Here is a 17,013-nt window from a genome sequence, read left to right as displayed (position 1 = left end):
GGGTTGTAAGTTCAGTGTGGGGCGGACGCGTTCCAACGATCGCGAATTTTGACTGGGATCGAAACGGCCCGGGGGGCCACTTACTCCGAGAGAGCGGTGGGTCAAAACGCTCCCTGTTCGTTTCCCTACTTAGCACGGAGTACAAGTGTATGTATGTACGGATGTACAAGTTACGGTGCCTGGGTACTCAGGCAAGGACAGGCTAGGGCTTCAGTTCGCTCTTTACCCGTGGCATAGTATCCGCAACACCCTGTTCGAGCGACAAATTACTACCTGCTAGGTGCTCGGGCAAAGCAAGATCCACCGGGTCATATAAATGATGCACCTACCTCCCTACCTGAACTTCGCATCTACAAGGATGCGACACAGCAAACAGCTCAGAAGACTTTCAACTTGGTTTGTCTGCCTTGATCACACTCCATGCAAGAACATTTGAGAGGCGGCACGCCATCGGATCACTATCAGGCAGTAGGCCAACGGCATAATCGGGTACCGTACCCCGGATAAATCAAAGAGCACCCCACTCTGGCGTTGTTTGAGACCAGACTTGCCCGGCTCTTCCCTCTGCCGATGCCTCTCCCAAATATCAGTCAGGTTAGGTTGGCATCGAGATGATCATCAAGTCTGGCGACTTCCCTAAACTCACTCCTTCTAGTTGAAGCACTCAGGTCAGCCCAGATCAGCCAGTTGACCTGACCGGGCGCTCGCGCGGTCAAATAGGAAGAACACACCGAGACTTGAGTTCGGCGGTAACGCCCGCTGTAGGATAGCGCGCGCTCACCTCACTCTGCCCCCCCTTAGCATCGGGTGCGTGTACTGCGTCATGCAGCGCTCTCGTCCAACTAAAAGTCACCGCTACTCGGTTATTTAACGAACAAGCGTGTACAAGCAAGCAGCTTGTTCCTGGTTGCCCACATCGACCCTAGGGGTATCTAAGCGTCTATGTCATTATTCCGTGTCTCGTCGTACCACAATCCATCTTCTATCTTTCCCGCTCTCTCATTTCTATCCCTTCGCTTTCGGCCGACAGAGGAGGAAGCCGAAACCTGGCCCGCAACTTCTGGTACAGCGGCCCCATCTCATAGAAGCTCTCATTATTTTCGTGCAGAGCGCAAGGCGACTTCTTGATCGGAAGCAGCCAGTCGATGACATTATCCCCCATGACTGACTTCCAATTGCGGTAATAGCCCAAATCCCATGGGTTTTCGCCCATTTCGGTTTTGACCACGGCGAATGTCCGTGTTGCAAGTTGGTCCCTAGGAGAAGTAACTTCGGTACCAATCGTCTGTTTCGCTGGATTCGCTTCGCTGGGGGACTTGGGTAGGGGATAGGTGATGACGTTGTAATTCTGCCCCGGTGGCGTCCCTCGGGGGACCCGGATGGCGAGCTGGTGCACGACATTCTTGGCTTTCATATAGTCGACTGTCGTGAGATTCAACAGGATGTAGCGCACTGAAGTCACCGTCATGGTGAAAGTGAAGAGCCCGAAAAAAGCAGCGAGCGCCAGCGCGCCGATGACAGCCCCGTCGACCCCTAGCTCGTTGCGAACCTTGAACTGGAAGCAAATGACGGCCGCGACGATCACAATGATGCTATATATTGCTGTGTAAAAGGTGAACTGGACAAAGAACTTGAATGCTAACGCAGTCCCTGAAGGTCAGCGACGGATTCGGGGAAGAGAAGAACTTGACTCGGGTTCTGAGAGAGACTTACACGTCTCGGCAACTATTCCACCCACCCAAGGGCAATAATGATCCATCTTTTTCACGCATCGCTCAATCTCGCTGCAGTGATGCGCCCTGTCGATTTTCCAGTTGCAGCATGTGCTACACCATCGCGGTCGCCCGTCTGTTTCGCAAACGAACACGTCCTTGCTGTAAAAGTTCTCGAGGCCCGGGCTATCGGGGTTGTCGTCTGGCCGTGCCTCATATCTTTGGGCGGTCTCAAGGTCCTGTTCCCGTCGCCTGCGCCTCTTGGTTTTCGTGCTTTGTTCGGTGGTTTTTGGGCCAAGCGGTGTCACTCCGGGGTCGAGCTGGATGACGAGGAATACTCGAAGATACGTCACGACCACCAGTAGAAGAAGCGTAAAGTGTAGGACAAGGAAAGCGATCGCGGTGCCGGTCTGGTGTCGGTAGGAGATGAAGAAGTCGACTGGAAGGGTCAGTTACCTGGCCGGAACGACCTTGCAACGTCTGGGAAAGGAACATACGGCATATGCGCTTAACGACGACGTAAATCACGAAGCCAATACAACCGGTAAGAACGAAAGGAATTACCCGCGTTACCCATCGTGTCTCTGCCCGACGAGCCGACACCATCGCGTTGCGTGGCCTGGCGGTTTCTGCGCCGGGTCGTGTGTATGCCGTGTTGTGAGAGCGAGCGAGACGAACCGAGATTGCGGCGGCTTCAGACGAGAGTTCAGGCCGCGTGGTCAATAGGCCGGTGGCGTGGGGTTGCAGCGCATCCGATCGCCTGCATGCCCGCCGGTTACCGGCGATGTTCAGGTTCAAGAGTTCCTGGCATGAAAGGTGAAGGTCCGCAACGGTTATGGCCGAAATGACGTTGCTGGAGTTAACCCATGCCTCATGCCAAGCCAATGCCAATCGCAAATCGTAGCCCGCAAATTTCCATTTCCGGATGTTTAACCCGTTTCGAATCCTACGCTGTCTGCTCAACAAGGGTTCATCTACTATACGTGTTTTTTTTTTATATTTCTTTTTATTTTATTATTATTATTTTTTGAGAGCAGGTTTGACTGTTCTGGAGCCTCGCTTCGAGCAACCCCCTTTTTTATCCAACCCATTTGGCAAATGACAAGCTATCGTGTATTCAGTTCAGCTCGCTCAAACAGGAAACTAATTTCCTTGCTTGTACGCAAACTTCTCTCGAGTTCCTCTTTTGCTCATTAATCGGTTTACATACCAGCTGCGTCTCATGGATTGTTGTTTGTCCTCGTACCGAATAGAGTGACTCTTCGAGTCTTGGACTGAAGTGCGTGCGGTCTCTGATTCCTAAACGACATGATTCAGCTTGACGGCGTAAAGTAATCAATCTGCCACTCTACACATCTTGACTGCTGAAGTACCCCTGGGGGGGAATTTGCTTGGACGCCAAAGTTACAGCCCCCCTGCCCTCAACCCACGAGTGTGCCCAAGTTAGGAGAAAATTATCGGCACGGCCAACATACAACTCAAAGCGCTGAAAACGGAACCAACATTGTACTTAGGCTTTCTTCGAGACGGGCACGTGGCGGTGCATCCGCTATAGGACTGGTTAGAGGTGACCGATATATAGCTGACTGACAAGTACAAAAGGCATCCATCGACTCACGCTGGCGGCCGGCAAGGTCACAACCGTATCAAATATAGGTACTCGGTCACGAGGTAAACCCCGACAAGAGCGTTTGTGGTGTTAGCCCGCGTGGTGGCTTGGTGGCGTTATGCCGCAGTGCCAGAGCCTCATCTCGAGCTCGAAGGTATAAAGGGACGACCTGGTTGCCAGAAACTAGCTCCGGACCGTGAACGCTTGCCTAAACTCTTCGCTAAATTGAACTCGGCTACCTGCCAAGACCAACAGGTACAGTACTGTACAACTCGACCTGGACGAAGTGTCTAGGTAGGTTCGCCGCGATCATCGTCGGAGCATCGAGGTCAACGATATCGACGTTATCCCAAGCTCAGGTTGCGGTCTTGAAAGATGAGAATGCTAACGACTGATATAGGTCAACGAACCGAGGATCGTGAGAATGGAGAGACCACGCCTTCGCGCCACCGCAAGTCTGCGCCAAGAAGCTGCAGGCGTTGTTAACCCAAGAAGAGCAGTTGGCCTGAGGACTGCCCGGATCGGATCTGGCAGAATTTGGCTGCTGACACCGTCACCCGCCCTCTATTCTTCCACTTCGCAAGGCGCCAAAACCCCTTGTTCAAGGTTTGTAACCAAACGTACCGACCTAGGCAAGTTACCTAAGGTAAGGTACCGAAGGTAGGTAGGTAGGTACCTACCTGACCGACCTAAGGTATCTTAGGTATGGTAGGTAACTGAGTTACTTCACCTAAGCAGCACCTACCCGATATCTCGTTTGTTAAGAGTGGATGGCGTCTCTTGGCCCCCTGAAGGGTGTTGCTTCAGCCCGAAAGTCCAAAGAGACGAGACGGCACGCAGACGGTAGGTAACGCGGATCATTCCTTCATCTTCTGCCCCTCGTCCCATGTACTTAATCGAGCTGACCGAGGCTTTACGATCTAAGAGGCCCTAGGGGCCTAGCTGGCACCGGGAAGGCTAAGGGACTGACATCGAGGTTGCAGCGTTGGTCAACGGCTCACAGGCAAGCCTCTCCTCGGTGCCAGCCGCGCCGCTGAAAACGATGACCGAGAATCGAAAGCATACTCGTGGTTCGGATGAGTCGAAAACTGCGACGGCGCAGCTTTTAGCAGCAGCGAGACGATTTGGTCATCGGTCGGCTCCGCCCAGCGGTCCAAGCGGTTTTAGGTGCTGTGGTTTTGCGCCTGACCGAATGCCACCCTAGAGCCTTCCGGAAGCGGTGGAGACGCAGTGTTTTGACTCAAAGCCCGACGCGGCTATGAATGCATCCTCAGGCAACGGCAGACGGAGGTAAGGCTGCAGCTTTTCGATAACTTTATTCGAAATTGAAAACATTCCGATCTCCTCCGTTGAGCGATGTGTACCTAATGTACTGTACCTAAGCCACCCCGCCGTTTTACGCCTTATGCGTCAGCAAGATGTGCGGGGCTGGATACCCCGCTCGGTGAGCAGTTGAACTTGTTCACCTTGACATCGGGCCGGGCGTTTCGAAGTTGATGGGATTGAGTCTTAAAAAAGAAAGGGTACACGGCAGGGCTTCCAGATCACAGCGATATCGGGCGTTCATCAAGACGCAGGTTAAATGCTTGTGGTGACTGCTGTTCAAGATTGGCCAACCGTGGTCGGGTAGCCAAGAACGATTTGAGCCGCATTGTAGTTTGCAGCCGCCAACGGTCGTTGAACAACGGTCTGATGAGTTTCCGAGCTTTGATACATTGTAAATTCTCTCAAAATACAAACCGTGTCACGCCCACGAAGTTTTGGGTTCATGACGGCAACAGCAGCAGTAGGGAACGCCCCAGTCCCAATCCCTTGTTAAGACTCTCCTTGTTCAACCGTTGCTAGTTTATTGCCTGCTCGGTCAACTACTGTGGACGATGGCCGATTGGGGGCACCTACCAAGCCTAGACGCATTGCCATGATATCGAGAGAACGACTCCTTGCCTCGTTTATCGGCACGAGGACCGCAACCTACCCAAGGCCCACTTTATTGGCTCTGCGACCTCTTCACTACCTACTCATCTCGCTGCGCCCATAGGGTGCCGAATCAGGCTGGTTCGAGCGAGGCTACAATGGCTGTGCGCTGCTCCATCGGGAGGTCTCCCTTCACCGGAATCGACTGACCGCAGCTCACTCTAATCCACCCCCCCCCCCCTTTCTCCCCGGGTAGGAAGGAACACTGGGGGCCATGAAGTGGAAATTCGTTCAACGAGCGAGTGCTCTATATTGAACACGACTCATGTGACTCACTCGCTCACCGGAGAAACCTAGGTCTCTGGTACGCTCGCCTTACTCTGCTAGCCATGTAGTTCCTGTTTTGTTGGCTCATCTTCCTGGTGGGTGAGATGGCGGAGTGATGGGGCGGTCTAGCAAGCCCTGACTTTCTCTAACGATGCACACCAGTCTGCCCACCAAGGGGCATCTTGCTGCAATGCCAAGGTTATTACATGATGTGAGCTCTGTTGTCTGTCTCCTTCCTATACATCTCCAGGCATGAGGAGATATAAACCCAGACCGGCGCCCTCACAACGTCCCTCGTGGCCATCACCGTCATCATCATGATCAGCAGCAGCAGGCTTCAATAATCCCGTGCTAAGCAACAACCTCCCTGATCTTCCTCAAGTTACCTACTCGTTAGACACATCAAACACACTCGCCGTGGTTGCATAATCCCCCCCCCCTCCACCCCCCCAAGGAAGGAACAATGTCGGACAACGCGGTCACGGTCGACTACCTCTGGAGATGCGTAAGCACCCACCACTTGACGGATGAAAGCTCGCCACACTAACGTCGGCAACAGGACAACTGCGGCCAGGGCCTCTGGAGCTATTTGCTAACACCCAGCTGCCCGATGTGCGAACATGTTCGCTGCCGCGGTTGCCAACTCTCCAGGGCCAAAGTCCCCGCTAATCGCTGAGGCGCTACTCAGCAGCCCCTGGCTCTACCCTGACAACCATCTATGAGCTCGGGTGCCAGACAGCATCGGAGTCGCAGCCGCCAGATCACATCTTGGGTCCGCTCGTTTCTTCCTCCTTTCATGCGTTACGCTATCGGACACGCACCAGTCTGTGGTGTCGGGGTTGACTGAAGGGTTTTGGGTGTCGGTGGTTGGGTCGGCCTTTTCGTCTTCCTTTTATGTTCTTTGGGGCTTCTTGTTTCCGGAGTTTTGTCTAGAGGGGCGAGGTTTCGCTGCAGCTTTCGGGACTCGGATCACAGTACACTCTAGACTAGACCGCAAGGGCGTGGCGCGAGCCTGCACACTTTGGTTGGCGAGGGTGGCCTCGTTTGGGCATTGCTTTCGGTCATTCTGCATCGATAGAGCTAGACGGCATGAAATCCATTTTTTTTCCTTTTTTTTCCTCTACACTTTTGCTTCTTTTTAAAGAGGAACAACAACCTTGATTCTCATTTCGCATTATTCCCTGGATGGGAAGGAGAGATCCGGCGAATGACTGGGAAGCCACGCTTGCCCATCCTTGGAGGGCCATTCCCGTTCGGGACCATGTTTACTTGGAGTTTACAAACACTCAGGAGAGGGGGGGGGGGGGGGGGAGAAGGCACCATTTTAAAAATCTTCCGCTTCAGGGATGGTAGGGCTGATGAAGCTCCAACAGTTCGAATGCTTTCCCGCCGGTCTAGTCTGAGGGTGGAAAGTACATACGCTGGGTTGCATCTCATGCACGCACCTTGCATTCAGCAAATGGGGGATCAGCTGAATGAGTCCAGCCTTTTACCCAGAGCCTCCAATAAGTGATCAGCTGTTCCTGGCTTGCGACCATGTGTACGTGCATTCATTAGGCACTGTCCGAGCTTGATGGACATGATGGGCCGCGAACTAGAGACTTCTTCAACCCGCATCTGAAAAAACGAAACGAACTGCTCAGCCATCTGATGCCGGGGTTTCAGTAAGATTGACAACTTCAGGCAGACTCCTGGGCTGTTGTTGTACGATGCAGTTATTGATGCCGCTTCCGTAACGTGCATACATGGACATCAAGACCTTGGATGTACGTACGAATGAACAATTACACCTAGGTGCCCGTATATCCTTGTAGGTTGCCTTTTGTCTTGGTCTTATTCTCCCGGGCTGATCATTCTTGTGGGACGCAAAACCTGTGCCTTTCCATACACAGTATGTTTGCTGTAGTCCGCATTTTCCTCACCATGCGCACGTAGCCTTGTGCCTTTCCTCTCTTTCCGATGAATTAAAATTCGCGGGAACTTATTGGCTTCGACTCAGGCAGCAGCGTCCCAGTTCCTTGCGACTGCACAGCTCTGCTGGCCCCACTATGCTTTGGATTGGCACAGCAGTCGGAAAACTCAATCCAATGCGTCTGAGCCAACCTGGTCAGCTCTTCTGATGAACATCACGCACGAATCGTTGCTACGGCCTGTTTGGGAGACTTACACATCGCAGTATCGGGGCCCGCATTGGCCCCCTCCCTCTGGGCCTCGCCACCCCATCTCTCGTTAGCGAGAACGATTACTTGCATATAACGGATACACTCCGATTAGGCGATAACTGCCTCCACTGGTTTCCCGCTTCCAGATCCAGATGGAATTGATGGTTTGGGGGGGGGGGGTCATTGCTATCCAGACGCCGTCCCATCGCCCTTCGGTCTGTTCGCCCGGTATAGTCGTCGTCGTCGTCGCCGATGCAACTGCCCAAGCACGTGGGTTATTTCTTCGGACCCAGTCGTGGAGCTGTCCGTCGGACTTTGCGAGAGCGGGAATGTACCGCCTCGTTCGATGGCCCGATTGTGAGTTTTCCGGGACACTCCGCTGCGGAGCGGTTGTTCCTTTGCACACCGAAGAACCACTTCTCTCATCCAAGAAGACCCACATCACTCGTCAAAGTACGCCGTACCAGACACCCAAACTAAGCATGTAACATCAAGGCAGCAGCGATCCAAGGCCCAAGGCCAGTTGCTCGGGGGTGCCCAATTGGTCAAAGATATCATTCATTTCCCTGCCTGTCCCGGTGGGAAGTTTGGACGTCGCAGCGAGATTTAGAACGCTGAGAGAACAGAAAGGAAACACCGCCTCAGTATAGTTACAGGCTCTGCTCCTCTGATCTCTTTCCACGGTTGAGACAAGCACTCCCGGTCCGCCCCGACACCATATATATATGTACACACCTGTTGAAAGTCGTTCCACCCAAGCAAGTTCCCATGTTTTCCCTTCCTTCTCCATCCCTCGATCCGTGTATGATATATGAGAAGAAAAGGAAAATCCGTCTTTCAAAAGCCCACTCTGCTCACGGAAAACAAAAGAAAATACCACTCTGGCCCCTCTTTCCCTTCTCCCATCCCTCATTGTAACAGTTGTAGCCGATTAGCGAGTAAGGCCCACAGAAGTACACCCTCAAACTCCTTGGTCTCTCCATCCATCCGCCCATGCATCCATCCGTCGCGGGTCCGCTACTTCCCTGCCGTCTTCCCTCGGTCTCGTACACGCCTGATCCACCCGTCGAAGTCGCCTTGCAGGTTGAAGGCAGGCAGATCGGTGGAATTACAAGGCTCCTAGCTCCCGCCTTCTCCAGTAGAAGGCAATAGAAGGGAAAGAAGAAAAAAACCCATTACTTGACCAGCAACATCCTACAGTCCAACCCCGCCCTAATGCCCTCCTCCCCTTCACTCCATCGAGCGAGAGAGCAAGCAGCCAAAGAAGAAGAAGAAAATCCTACTTCGCACCACCACTGCTGACCAACTTGATCTTGGGGCTGCCCGCGGCCTTGGCTGGTGACCTGGCTGAAGCCGGGCTTCCCGCGAGCACCACGCCCGCCTCGAGCGCCTTGCGCGAGGGCGTCCACTTGCGTGCCGAAGTCTTGCCGCTGCCCGAGATTGTCAGCTTGGGCAGCTCTCTCTTAGCCGAAGCCGAGGACGAAGTCGGGGTCGCCGAGACCGGAGTCGAACTCCCCTTGGAGTTCTTCTTCTTTTGCGCTGCAGGGGTGGTGACGCCTGCCGCCACGATGGTTAGGCTTGGGCTGCGGGAGGGGACGACTGTCTTCGGTTTTGCCGTGGTCGTGCTTTTGGCACTGGTCGCGGTGGAAGTGGTCGTGGTGGTGGATTTCTTGCCAGCCATCTTTTTGGAGACGCCGCGTTGGACGGCGGTGGTTGTCTTCTTCTTGGTTACCTTGGCCGCCTTAGTCGTGACTATCTTGGAAGACGAGCTCGGGCCCGTTTTCTTCTTTGAGGAGACCGAGATAGTTGACACGCTCCGCTTGATGGTGGTGACGCCCTTGGTTGCCTTCTTCGCTGCTCCCTTTGCCGCCTTCAGACCGGCCGAGGACACGGTCCGCTTGACGCCGGTCGACGTCTTGATCTTGCGCTTTTTGACCGTCTTGGCGGCCTCTTCCTCCTCGTCTCCGTCAAACTCAAAGGCATCCTTGACCTTCCGCTTCGTTGCTGTTTTGGTGGATACCTTGACGGTCGTCCTGACCGTGGCCTTCTCCTTGGCCGAAGCTTTGGAGGTCTTGGTCGTCTTAGTCGTTCTCTTGGTCGTTTTGACAGACTTCTTTTCTTCCTTGGCCGGTTTTGGCGCCTTGACCTCCTTTGGCTTCGGGCCCAGCACGCCCCGGCAGTTGGGACTACCGCAGAGACACTTCTGCACGTTCTTAGCTGAGAAGGGATCAAAGTTGTAGTCGTAGGTGAGCTCCTCGCCCGTCATGATGGGGCGGTCGCCGGCGAATAGGGCCATGCGAGGCTGCCCGGCTACGATCCACTTGATCATCCGGCAGTTTGGAGAGCACGAGTGATTAACGAACCGCGCGATGCTACCGGTGGTTGCGTCAATGATCATGTTCTGGTCGAAGGACATGAGGTAATAACACTGCAAGGGGTCAACATCTCGGCCTTCAGGAGAGTGGGACAAGCGGCTGACCTCGTTGTCTTTGTACTCCTCGTTCATGCGGCGCTCGCACTCGGCGACGGTGATGATCTCGCCCGTATACTCCATGATGATCTGGTTCGGCTCGAAGCAGCGATTGCTGCGCACTCCGTAACCGCGGTCCTTCGTTTTGAAGACTTCCACGCCGATGCGGTACCGGCCGCCCTTCTTGGTGCGCTCCTGAAGATCCTGGAATGCGCGGTTCTGACAATACTCCTTGCCAATGCCGCAGTTCGTCTCGTCGCACTCGTAGAGCATGATGCGATTTTGGCAGTCCTCGCCACAGCCGTCCTCGGGCTTGCAGACGCATTTGGACGCAAAATCCTCAATATGCGGCGTCTTTTTCCAGTACGATGCCGCATCCCCAACGAAGCGATCTAGGCACACGTCAGTATTTGCTAGGCAGCCCATCTCACGGCCGGGGCTTACTCTTCGTCATGGTGCGATACGCGGCCGGTTTGGGCTGGCCAGGAGGCAGAGGGTTGCAGACATCAAACGGCAGCTTGAAATCACGCCCGTGGATAAGGATGCGCAGGCCATTGTACATGGGCAGCGGGAAGGTTTTGTTCGGCTTGCCCCTGCGCATGAGCTCGGGGAGCGAAGCAAGCTTCTTCTTTTCCTGTGCCGTCAGGCCCTTGAAGATATCGGTCGGCGCTTCCTGGCCGGCGTAGAGGCCTTTCTCGAGCCATTTCTTCTGCCGCGGCTTCTTGGCTGGGTCTGGTGCGCCAGCTTCTGGCTTCTCCGACGGCGCCGCCTTTTGCTCGTCATTGTTCGCCTTCTCGTCCACCTTGACCTTCTTCCGCGGCGGCTCTCGGGCAGGGGTCTCCTGGGACGGATCTATGTCGACGTATTTGCCGTTGCTCCAAACCGTGTACCGGACCGGGCGCGTATCGATATGCGCGAACTCGTCCGTGTCCTTCAAACGCAAAAGCTCGCGCGAGAGCCGGCCGAATCCCTTCTCGATCGCCTTTTTGCCACGCTTCCCAAGGGCCGAGAGCTTCAGGGTAAGGTTTTCGACGGGCGCACCAGAAAGACGCGCGGCGCGGCGCGTCAGACGCGCCGGGGCGGGACTTGAAGAGGATCTTTTGGAAACCCGGGCGCTCTTGGGCTTGTGAAGAACGGGGCCTGAGCCACGCGTCCGAGACGCGTCGGCATCATCTTGGCCAGCTTGGTTTGGTCTTCCAAGCGCGTCTGTCGAGCCATTTGGGGCCGAATCGTCATGATTCGCGAGCGTGCCTTCAGAAATGGTGCGGCGTCTCTTGTCAACGACTGCGTCTCCTTTGGACCTCCGCTTGCCATGTATGTCGGTGCCAGCGAGCTTTGCGAGGTTGTAGACCGGAAGGCTAGACCGAGCTCGTCGCGGGCGGCTCGTGGGGGAAGGTTCGGCGGGTTCGGAGGATTCGGTGGGTTGGGGCGGCTCTGCGACGACAATAGCGTCCTCGCCGACCGGTGTTTGCTGGCCAGACGCGTGTTGTTCGGCTCGGGGCTCGTGCGAATCGGTGACGGCGATCACTGCCTCGATGCTGGGCGCGATGCCGCTCTCTGGTTTTGGGAGGTCCGGCTCCGAGGCGAGAGACATGCTATCCGGGGACACTGTGGTCGGTGGTGTGGAGCTCAGGGAAGCGAAATTGGACGACGAGGTCTCTGTCGAGTCGTTACTTGTGAAGCTTGACCCGCACAGCAGCGAGTCAAGCTCGGCCACCGCTGGGGCGGCTTGTACAGCCGCCATTGTCGCAAATGGTGATGGTGAGTTGATGTGCGGCAAATTAATTGACTCTCAGAGTACGTGCAAAGTTGGTGAATTCGATGGATGGTCTGCGGGACCGCAGTAATGCTTGCACCTGAGACGAGCAAACGCGCGTCAGGGGGGCCAGTCAGATGCTCGCAGACCGAGAAGGCTGGGCTGACGGCACAGGTGGCCCGTGAAGACGCGGCGCGGTACGGATGCAACACACGAAGAAAAGGCTGAGGTGCGTTCGGGATAGCAATGGAGATCACGCGAGCTCGAAAAAAAGAGATATGTATTCCGTCGGCTGCCTGCGTGGAGGCGGTGCGAAAGTGAAGAAGCGGCAAGATAGATTTGGAAGTTGGGAAGATGAATTGCAAGACAACGCGTCACAATGGCGACGTGTGCGGAGTTTTGCAATAGTTGGAGGAACAATACAATACCCACTCGTGCCACGGTAAGAAGAGGTGGTGGTTCGGAGGGACAGGGGTGGGGGGTGTTCAGAGAGGTGTGCGCTTTTGCGGAGTGAGAAGGGGAAGCGGATTCAACGGGAAGAGCCAAGGGGTGCAACCTGTATTTAAGGAATGCGCCGAGGTTGGGTGGTAGGGGGGGATGGACCGATCTAATCTCAATCACGCAGCACGAGGGAACAAGGACTCACTTAGGTCGAGTGAGACTCCTGCAAGATGGTGGCATCCTGATGATCTCTTGCCATGCACCCTGCACCCAAGATTATCTCTCCGTCATCGCCTCGTTTATTTATTTACCCTGGGTCTGCTTCGGGGCCTACATCGCCGATGAGGTGCACACATTGAGGTCGGTGCGGTGTATACGGTGCCCGTCGACTGAGGCGAGGGCTAAGATCGTCTACCACTTACTTGCTTCTGCGGCGGACTCCAGCTCGAGCCCAGGTTGGGCGGGTGGGTGAGATGTGCGGTTATCCCAACTGACTGACATGTATTAATCCGTCTCAGCCGGACGATGCTGTCGGGCTTTCTGTTGGCACATGCAAGCTTCCCTTTGATGGGACGGCATGCTCCCGTTGAATTGTTTTTTTTTTTTTTTTTCCGAATTGTAGGATGTGCAGGTGCTCCCTTCAATTTCAACCCCGACCACAATGACTTTCGACTAGCTGCCGAAGAGGGGGCCCCGAGCTGAGCAGGGGCCCGGCTGGGGTTCAGTGGGAGCAGGGAGAGGGGGGAAGTCCTTAGGTTGCTCTTCAACAGGCGGCAACTTCCAGGTTCGGGCTTCTCCCAGTGCACCTTGCCATGCTTGCCTAAAATGGCGCGGATATTAACCTCATGGGTCCGGCCGCTCATGACTGAAAACCTTTGAGAAGGCGAGGTTTACTGTCCGGGACCGATCAGCTCGTTATGCTGATTTGGTAACGTACAGTACATGCTTCGAGGGTGAACCGTTCTCATGACCGGCCGTGACCCCATACTACCAGATTTGTCCAAGCCCCCTCCTTAGAAGGCGGCGGCGCAAGGATCCTCTCACATCTCACACCGAGCGGGCGCCACAGGCATCTCAGTCCGCGTTGGCATCCAGAGACATCCGGGGAGCGCCCCACTGACTGCATGTTCAATCTAGTTTAGACAAGGTGACCTGCATTGCAGGTTTGACGATGCCAAACAAACCATCATACACGTGCGTACGGGTTGAGAAAACATATGTCGTTTCTTGGTATAGATCGCCGTGTAGTTTCGAGGATGAAGCATGCAGCCCTGGAATTAAGGGGGACGGTTGTGATGGGGGTGAAAAGACGCGCTTAATCTGGATGTGATGCCCGACGTAGCAGGGCCATGCCTACTAGAAGTACGGGGCACGGAAAAGGCACGGAAGAGGCGTTTACAATTCAGACCTGTCGTGTGCACCCCTCTCTGGCAGTTAGAACAACTCCCGGCCTACTTCTTCGTTCGAGTTTGTTGTCACATCGACATCGGGCTCGGGTATGCGGAAGACGCCGAGGATGCCTCCGCCATCCTGCCTCCTTTCTCTGCGTGTCAAGCCAGGGCTAGGGCCGTCTGGAGGCCTCGGTGCCATTCAGAGCCCCGAAAAACGATGTTTTGGCCCTCGCCAAGCTGGCTTTGCATCCCAGCTGTGGTTGCTAGTGACTCTTGGTTGCCACGCGTACAGCATTAGGCAATGATTCCGCCAGACGAATTGGTCAATATGACCTACACGAAATGCCCTAGATGAGCAGTCCTTAGAGTGACGAAAATGTGGTGGCGAGGAGCATGTCAGAATCTCTAATTTGGGCGGATTGGGTCGCCCCTGATCAAATCTAGATGTATTCGAAGGCCATGGTAACCGGTGCCAACCCGCTCCGGCAACCGCATCATGTCTCTGATCCGGGGACAAGCTGCATAGGAACAGCAATCTTGCCCTTTAATGTTCTGGGCTCTGGCCTGAACAAGTCTTGGATAATCGCCAGCTGAAAGTTCTGCCTAAGAGGGCAGCGAACCGGGTTACGCTTGCATGAGCCTAATCTCATCGTTTAGTGAATACCGTCACTTTGCAAACTAGCAAGCAAATGCTAAGAAGTGGCAATTGGAAAGTTTCCTTATACGTATATTTATATCCTTCTGTCCAGATCCTTGAGGATTGGAATTGACCTCAGACTCTACGCATAGCTCGTTGTCTTGCCCATCAAGGTAGATAAGAGGATATACTAGTATTTCTCGTGGCATATTCACGGACTTTGCGTTAGGTCTTTCAGTTGACTTCTTTAACCTACAACGTGGTACAAGCTTCAAGCATACCCAACGATCTGCCTCTACTGCTTTCCGGCCTTCCCTTAAGGAGTAGAGTAATAACGAAGAATACACGCATATTCAAGCATAAACTGACAAGGCTCGTACAACTCTTTGTCTTGTATCAGAAGAGATTTCTGCCCCTGTTGGAAGGCTATTTCGCAGTTCCGACCGCATAGGATAGACCAGACGACTGTCGTGATCTCTGCACACTGTTACCTCAAAAAGAAGTTCAACTACTCATACCTCACAAGCCCTCAAATTTGAGGCATTGACTACCATGAAAATGGTAGTATCACTCTATTGGGTTGTTCCGTCAACCGGAATCGAGGGGTAGGAGATTGTTCTGACATGTGAACCCGACCAGATAGGATACTTGATATATCCAGGAATGGACTTTTTGCGCCATCTTCGTCCACGACGAGACACAATGCCGGAATCCAAGTGCCCTGAGCACGGTTATCTCCTACTTGTCTCATCAAGGAGGGATAATTAGCTTTAAAGCTCTGCCACGGGAACTCTTCGTTCAAGCCGAGATACGTCGTGGCGCAGCGATCGAAGACATACAATGACAAGCTCGTATAATGTTGGCAAACCTAGAAACATAACACTCCAACAGTTTCTTATTAATGCCTGTTCCCAACAAATCACGCTGGCTTCCCACGGATCTCGGTAAGCGTTGAAGTCGGTTTATTGTTGAGCACAGACCACTTGGTGTTTCCTGACCAAACACAACCCCTGCATCAAAGATGGACGGGTGTGAAAGCTTGGCATAGAAGCTTTGGCCACAATATGACCCCACCACCGCCATGCTTGCCAAGACGAGATTTGTGGGGTTTTGCTGGTCCGCCTTTGGGCGTTTTGGCACGTCACGGTCAATCAACCTCCCGCGTGTCAGGGCCCCACCACGAAACGAAGCATCCCAAAGCACCAGCACAAAGTTGGACACTACACTTTTTACGTTACGCAGGGCATAGGCATTGCCTCACCTCCCGCTCGTTCATTAGCTAGCGGCACATCAATCTACAATTGCGCCTCGAGCACCAAACCCCTCCCAACCTTATATAATAATAATCCGCCGGAACCAAGGAGAGAGAAAACGACCAAGAAGCGAAAACGATGGCAGATCGGCCACACCGAGGCGGCCACGGCGGCCATAGAGGGGCACGCGGCGGCGGCGGCGGCGGACGCGGAGGAGGCCGAGGCGGCGGGGCGGCCGCACAGGGGCAGGGACAGGGCCAGGGACAGCAGGGCCAGGACAAGGAGCGGCCCAAGAAGGAGAACATCCTCGACCTCAAGAAGTACATGGATAAGCGCATCACCGTCAAGTTCAACGGCGGCCGGGAAGGTTCGTTCCGCTTGCGATTCCCCCTTTCGCTCCCCACCCTTCAACCCCCGAGCCGCTCTCTTCCCACAAAGTCGCGAGGGAATGAGAAAGGGTGGCCGAGGCGAAATGAAGGCGCAATCTGACGTTTACTAACCTGCTTACCTCTCGTTTAGCGACGGGCGTGTTGAAGGGGTATGATGCGCTGATGAATCTGGTGTTGGACGAGGTTGAGGAGCTGCTGCGAGGTATGTACACACGCATGGGGATTTTTCGTGACCACCCCCCCCCCCCTTGCCCTCTTTCCTGTGCCCTCTGCCCATCCCTTTTCCCGCACCACGTCCTTCCCAAACAACCCCCCTTCTTTGTTCAACAGAGGAATGGATCGCTGGCGTGGAAACCCGCAAACTGACCTTCGCATTTGCTCCTCGACGACAGACGACGAAGGCAACGAGATGACCAGACCGCTGGGGCTCGTGGTAGTGCGCGGCACGCTGCTCGTTGTGATCAGCCCCGTCGACGGGAGCGAGGTGATAGCCAATCCGTTCCTTCAAGCCGAGGACGAGTGAACGAGGGAGGTCAGGCTCCGCCGTTTTAGAAGTCAGAAAACCCGAAGGAGCTCGGATACTTGGGTGGTCGTGTTGAGGACAAGGAAAAAGGAGAAGGAGGAAGGAGGAAGGAGGAAGGAGGAAGGGGCGGACTCGCGTCCCTTTCGCTTCTGACAGGGACCAGCTACGAAGCACTGGTCCCGTGATACAAGCCTGGGAACGTCGTTCCAGGAATGATCCGCGTGAGAGTCGAAGTAGTGTCTTGACTCTACCCACCTGATGCTAGCCCGGCAAAGGCAATTGCAAATGTACAGACGCCCCCCACCCGGTGAGGGCACGCAATTTATAAACACTTCGCGATTCAAGGGTTCTGGTGACTGTTTCCAACTTGTGTGAACTGTCTCCCCGTTCTCACGGCCTCTTAACATCTGCGTCATCTTTAATGTTCGA

At 54.5% G+C, this 17,013-nt stretch overlaps 3 protein-coding genes across 3 annotated transcripts; 1 reads left to right on the top strand and 2 right to left on the bottom strand.

The window, feature by feature from the left end:
• Positions 1-635: 635 nt before the first annotated feature.
• P884DRAFT_326775 (DHHC palmitoyltransferase-domain-containing protein) lies at positions 636-2,524 on the bottom strand. The gene is made up of 3 exons (XM_069445494.1): positions 2,210-2,524; positions 1,714-2,151; positions 636-1,638 (listed from the first exon to the last, which is right to left on the bottom strand). The coding sequence occupies exons 1-3, from the start codon at positions 2,316-2,318 to the stop codon at positions 983-985; spliced, it is 1,203 nt and encodes a 400-aa protein (XP_069300905.1). The 5' UTR covers positions 2,319-2,524; the 3' UTR covers positions 636-982.
• Positions 2,525-9,003: 6,479 nt separating this feature from the next.
• P884DRAFT_296453 (uncharacterized protein) lies at positions 9,004-11,938 on the bottom strand (the record flags this gene model as incomplete). Its single annotated transcript, XM_069444411.1, has 3 exons — positions 9,004-10,152; positions 10,204-10,586; positions 10,639-11,938. The coding sequence occupies 3 exons, from the start codon at positions 11,936-11,938 to the stop codon at positions 9,004-9,006; spliced, it is 2,832 nt and encodes a 943-aa protein (XP_069300904.1).
• A 3,989-nt stretch (positions 11,939-15,927) lies between these two features.
• On the top strand, positions 15,928-16,575 carry P884DRAFT_164496 (uncharacterized protein; the record flags this gene model as incomplete). The annotated part of the gene is made up of 3 exons (XM_069437272.1): positions 15,928-16,039; positions 16,192-16,263; positions 16,454-16,575. Coding segments are annotated over 3 exons (306 nt in total), but the record flags the coding sequence as incomplete, so codon positions are not given.
• Between the last annotated feature and the right edge of the window lie 438 nt (positions 16,576-17,013).

Source organism: Thermothelomyces heterothallicus, assembly GCF_042370625.1.
Source record: "Thermothelomyces heterothallicus CBS 202.75 unplaced genomic scaffold P884_scaffold_2, whole genome shotgun sequence".
In the NCBI taxonomy this organism is placed as follows: domain Eukaryota; kingdom Fungi; phylum Ascomycota; class Sordariomycetes; order Sordariales; family Chaetomiaceae; genus Thermothelomyces; species Thermothelomyces heterothallicus.
The sequence above is the reverse complement of the archived record's forward strand: the minus strand, read 5'-3'. Positions and strand labels throughout refer to the sequence as shown.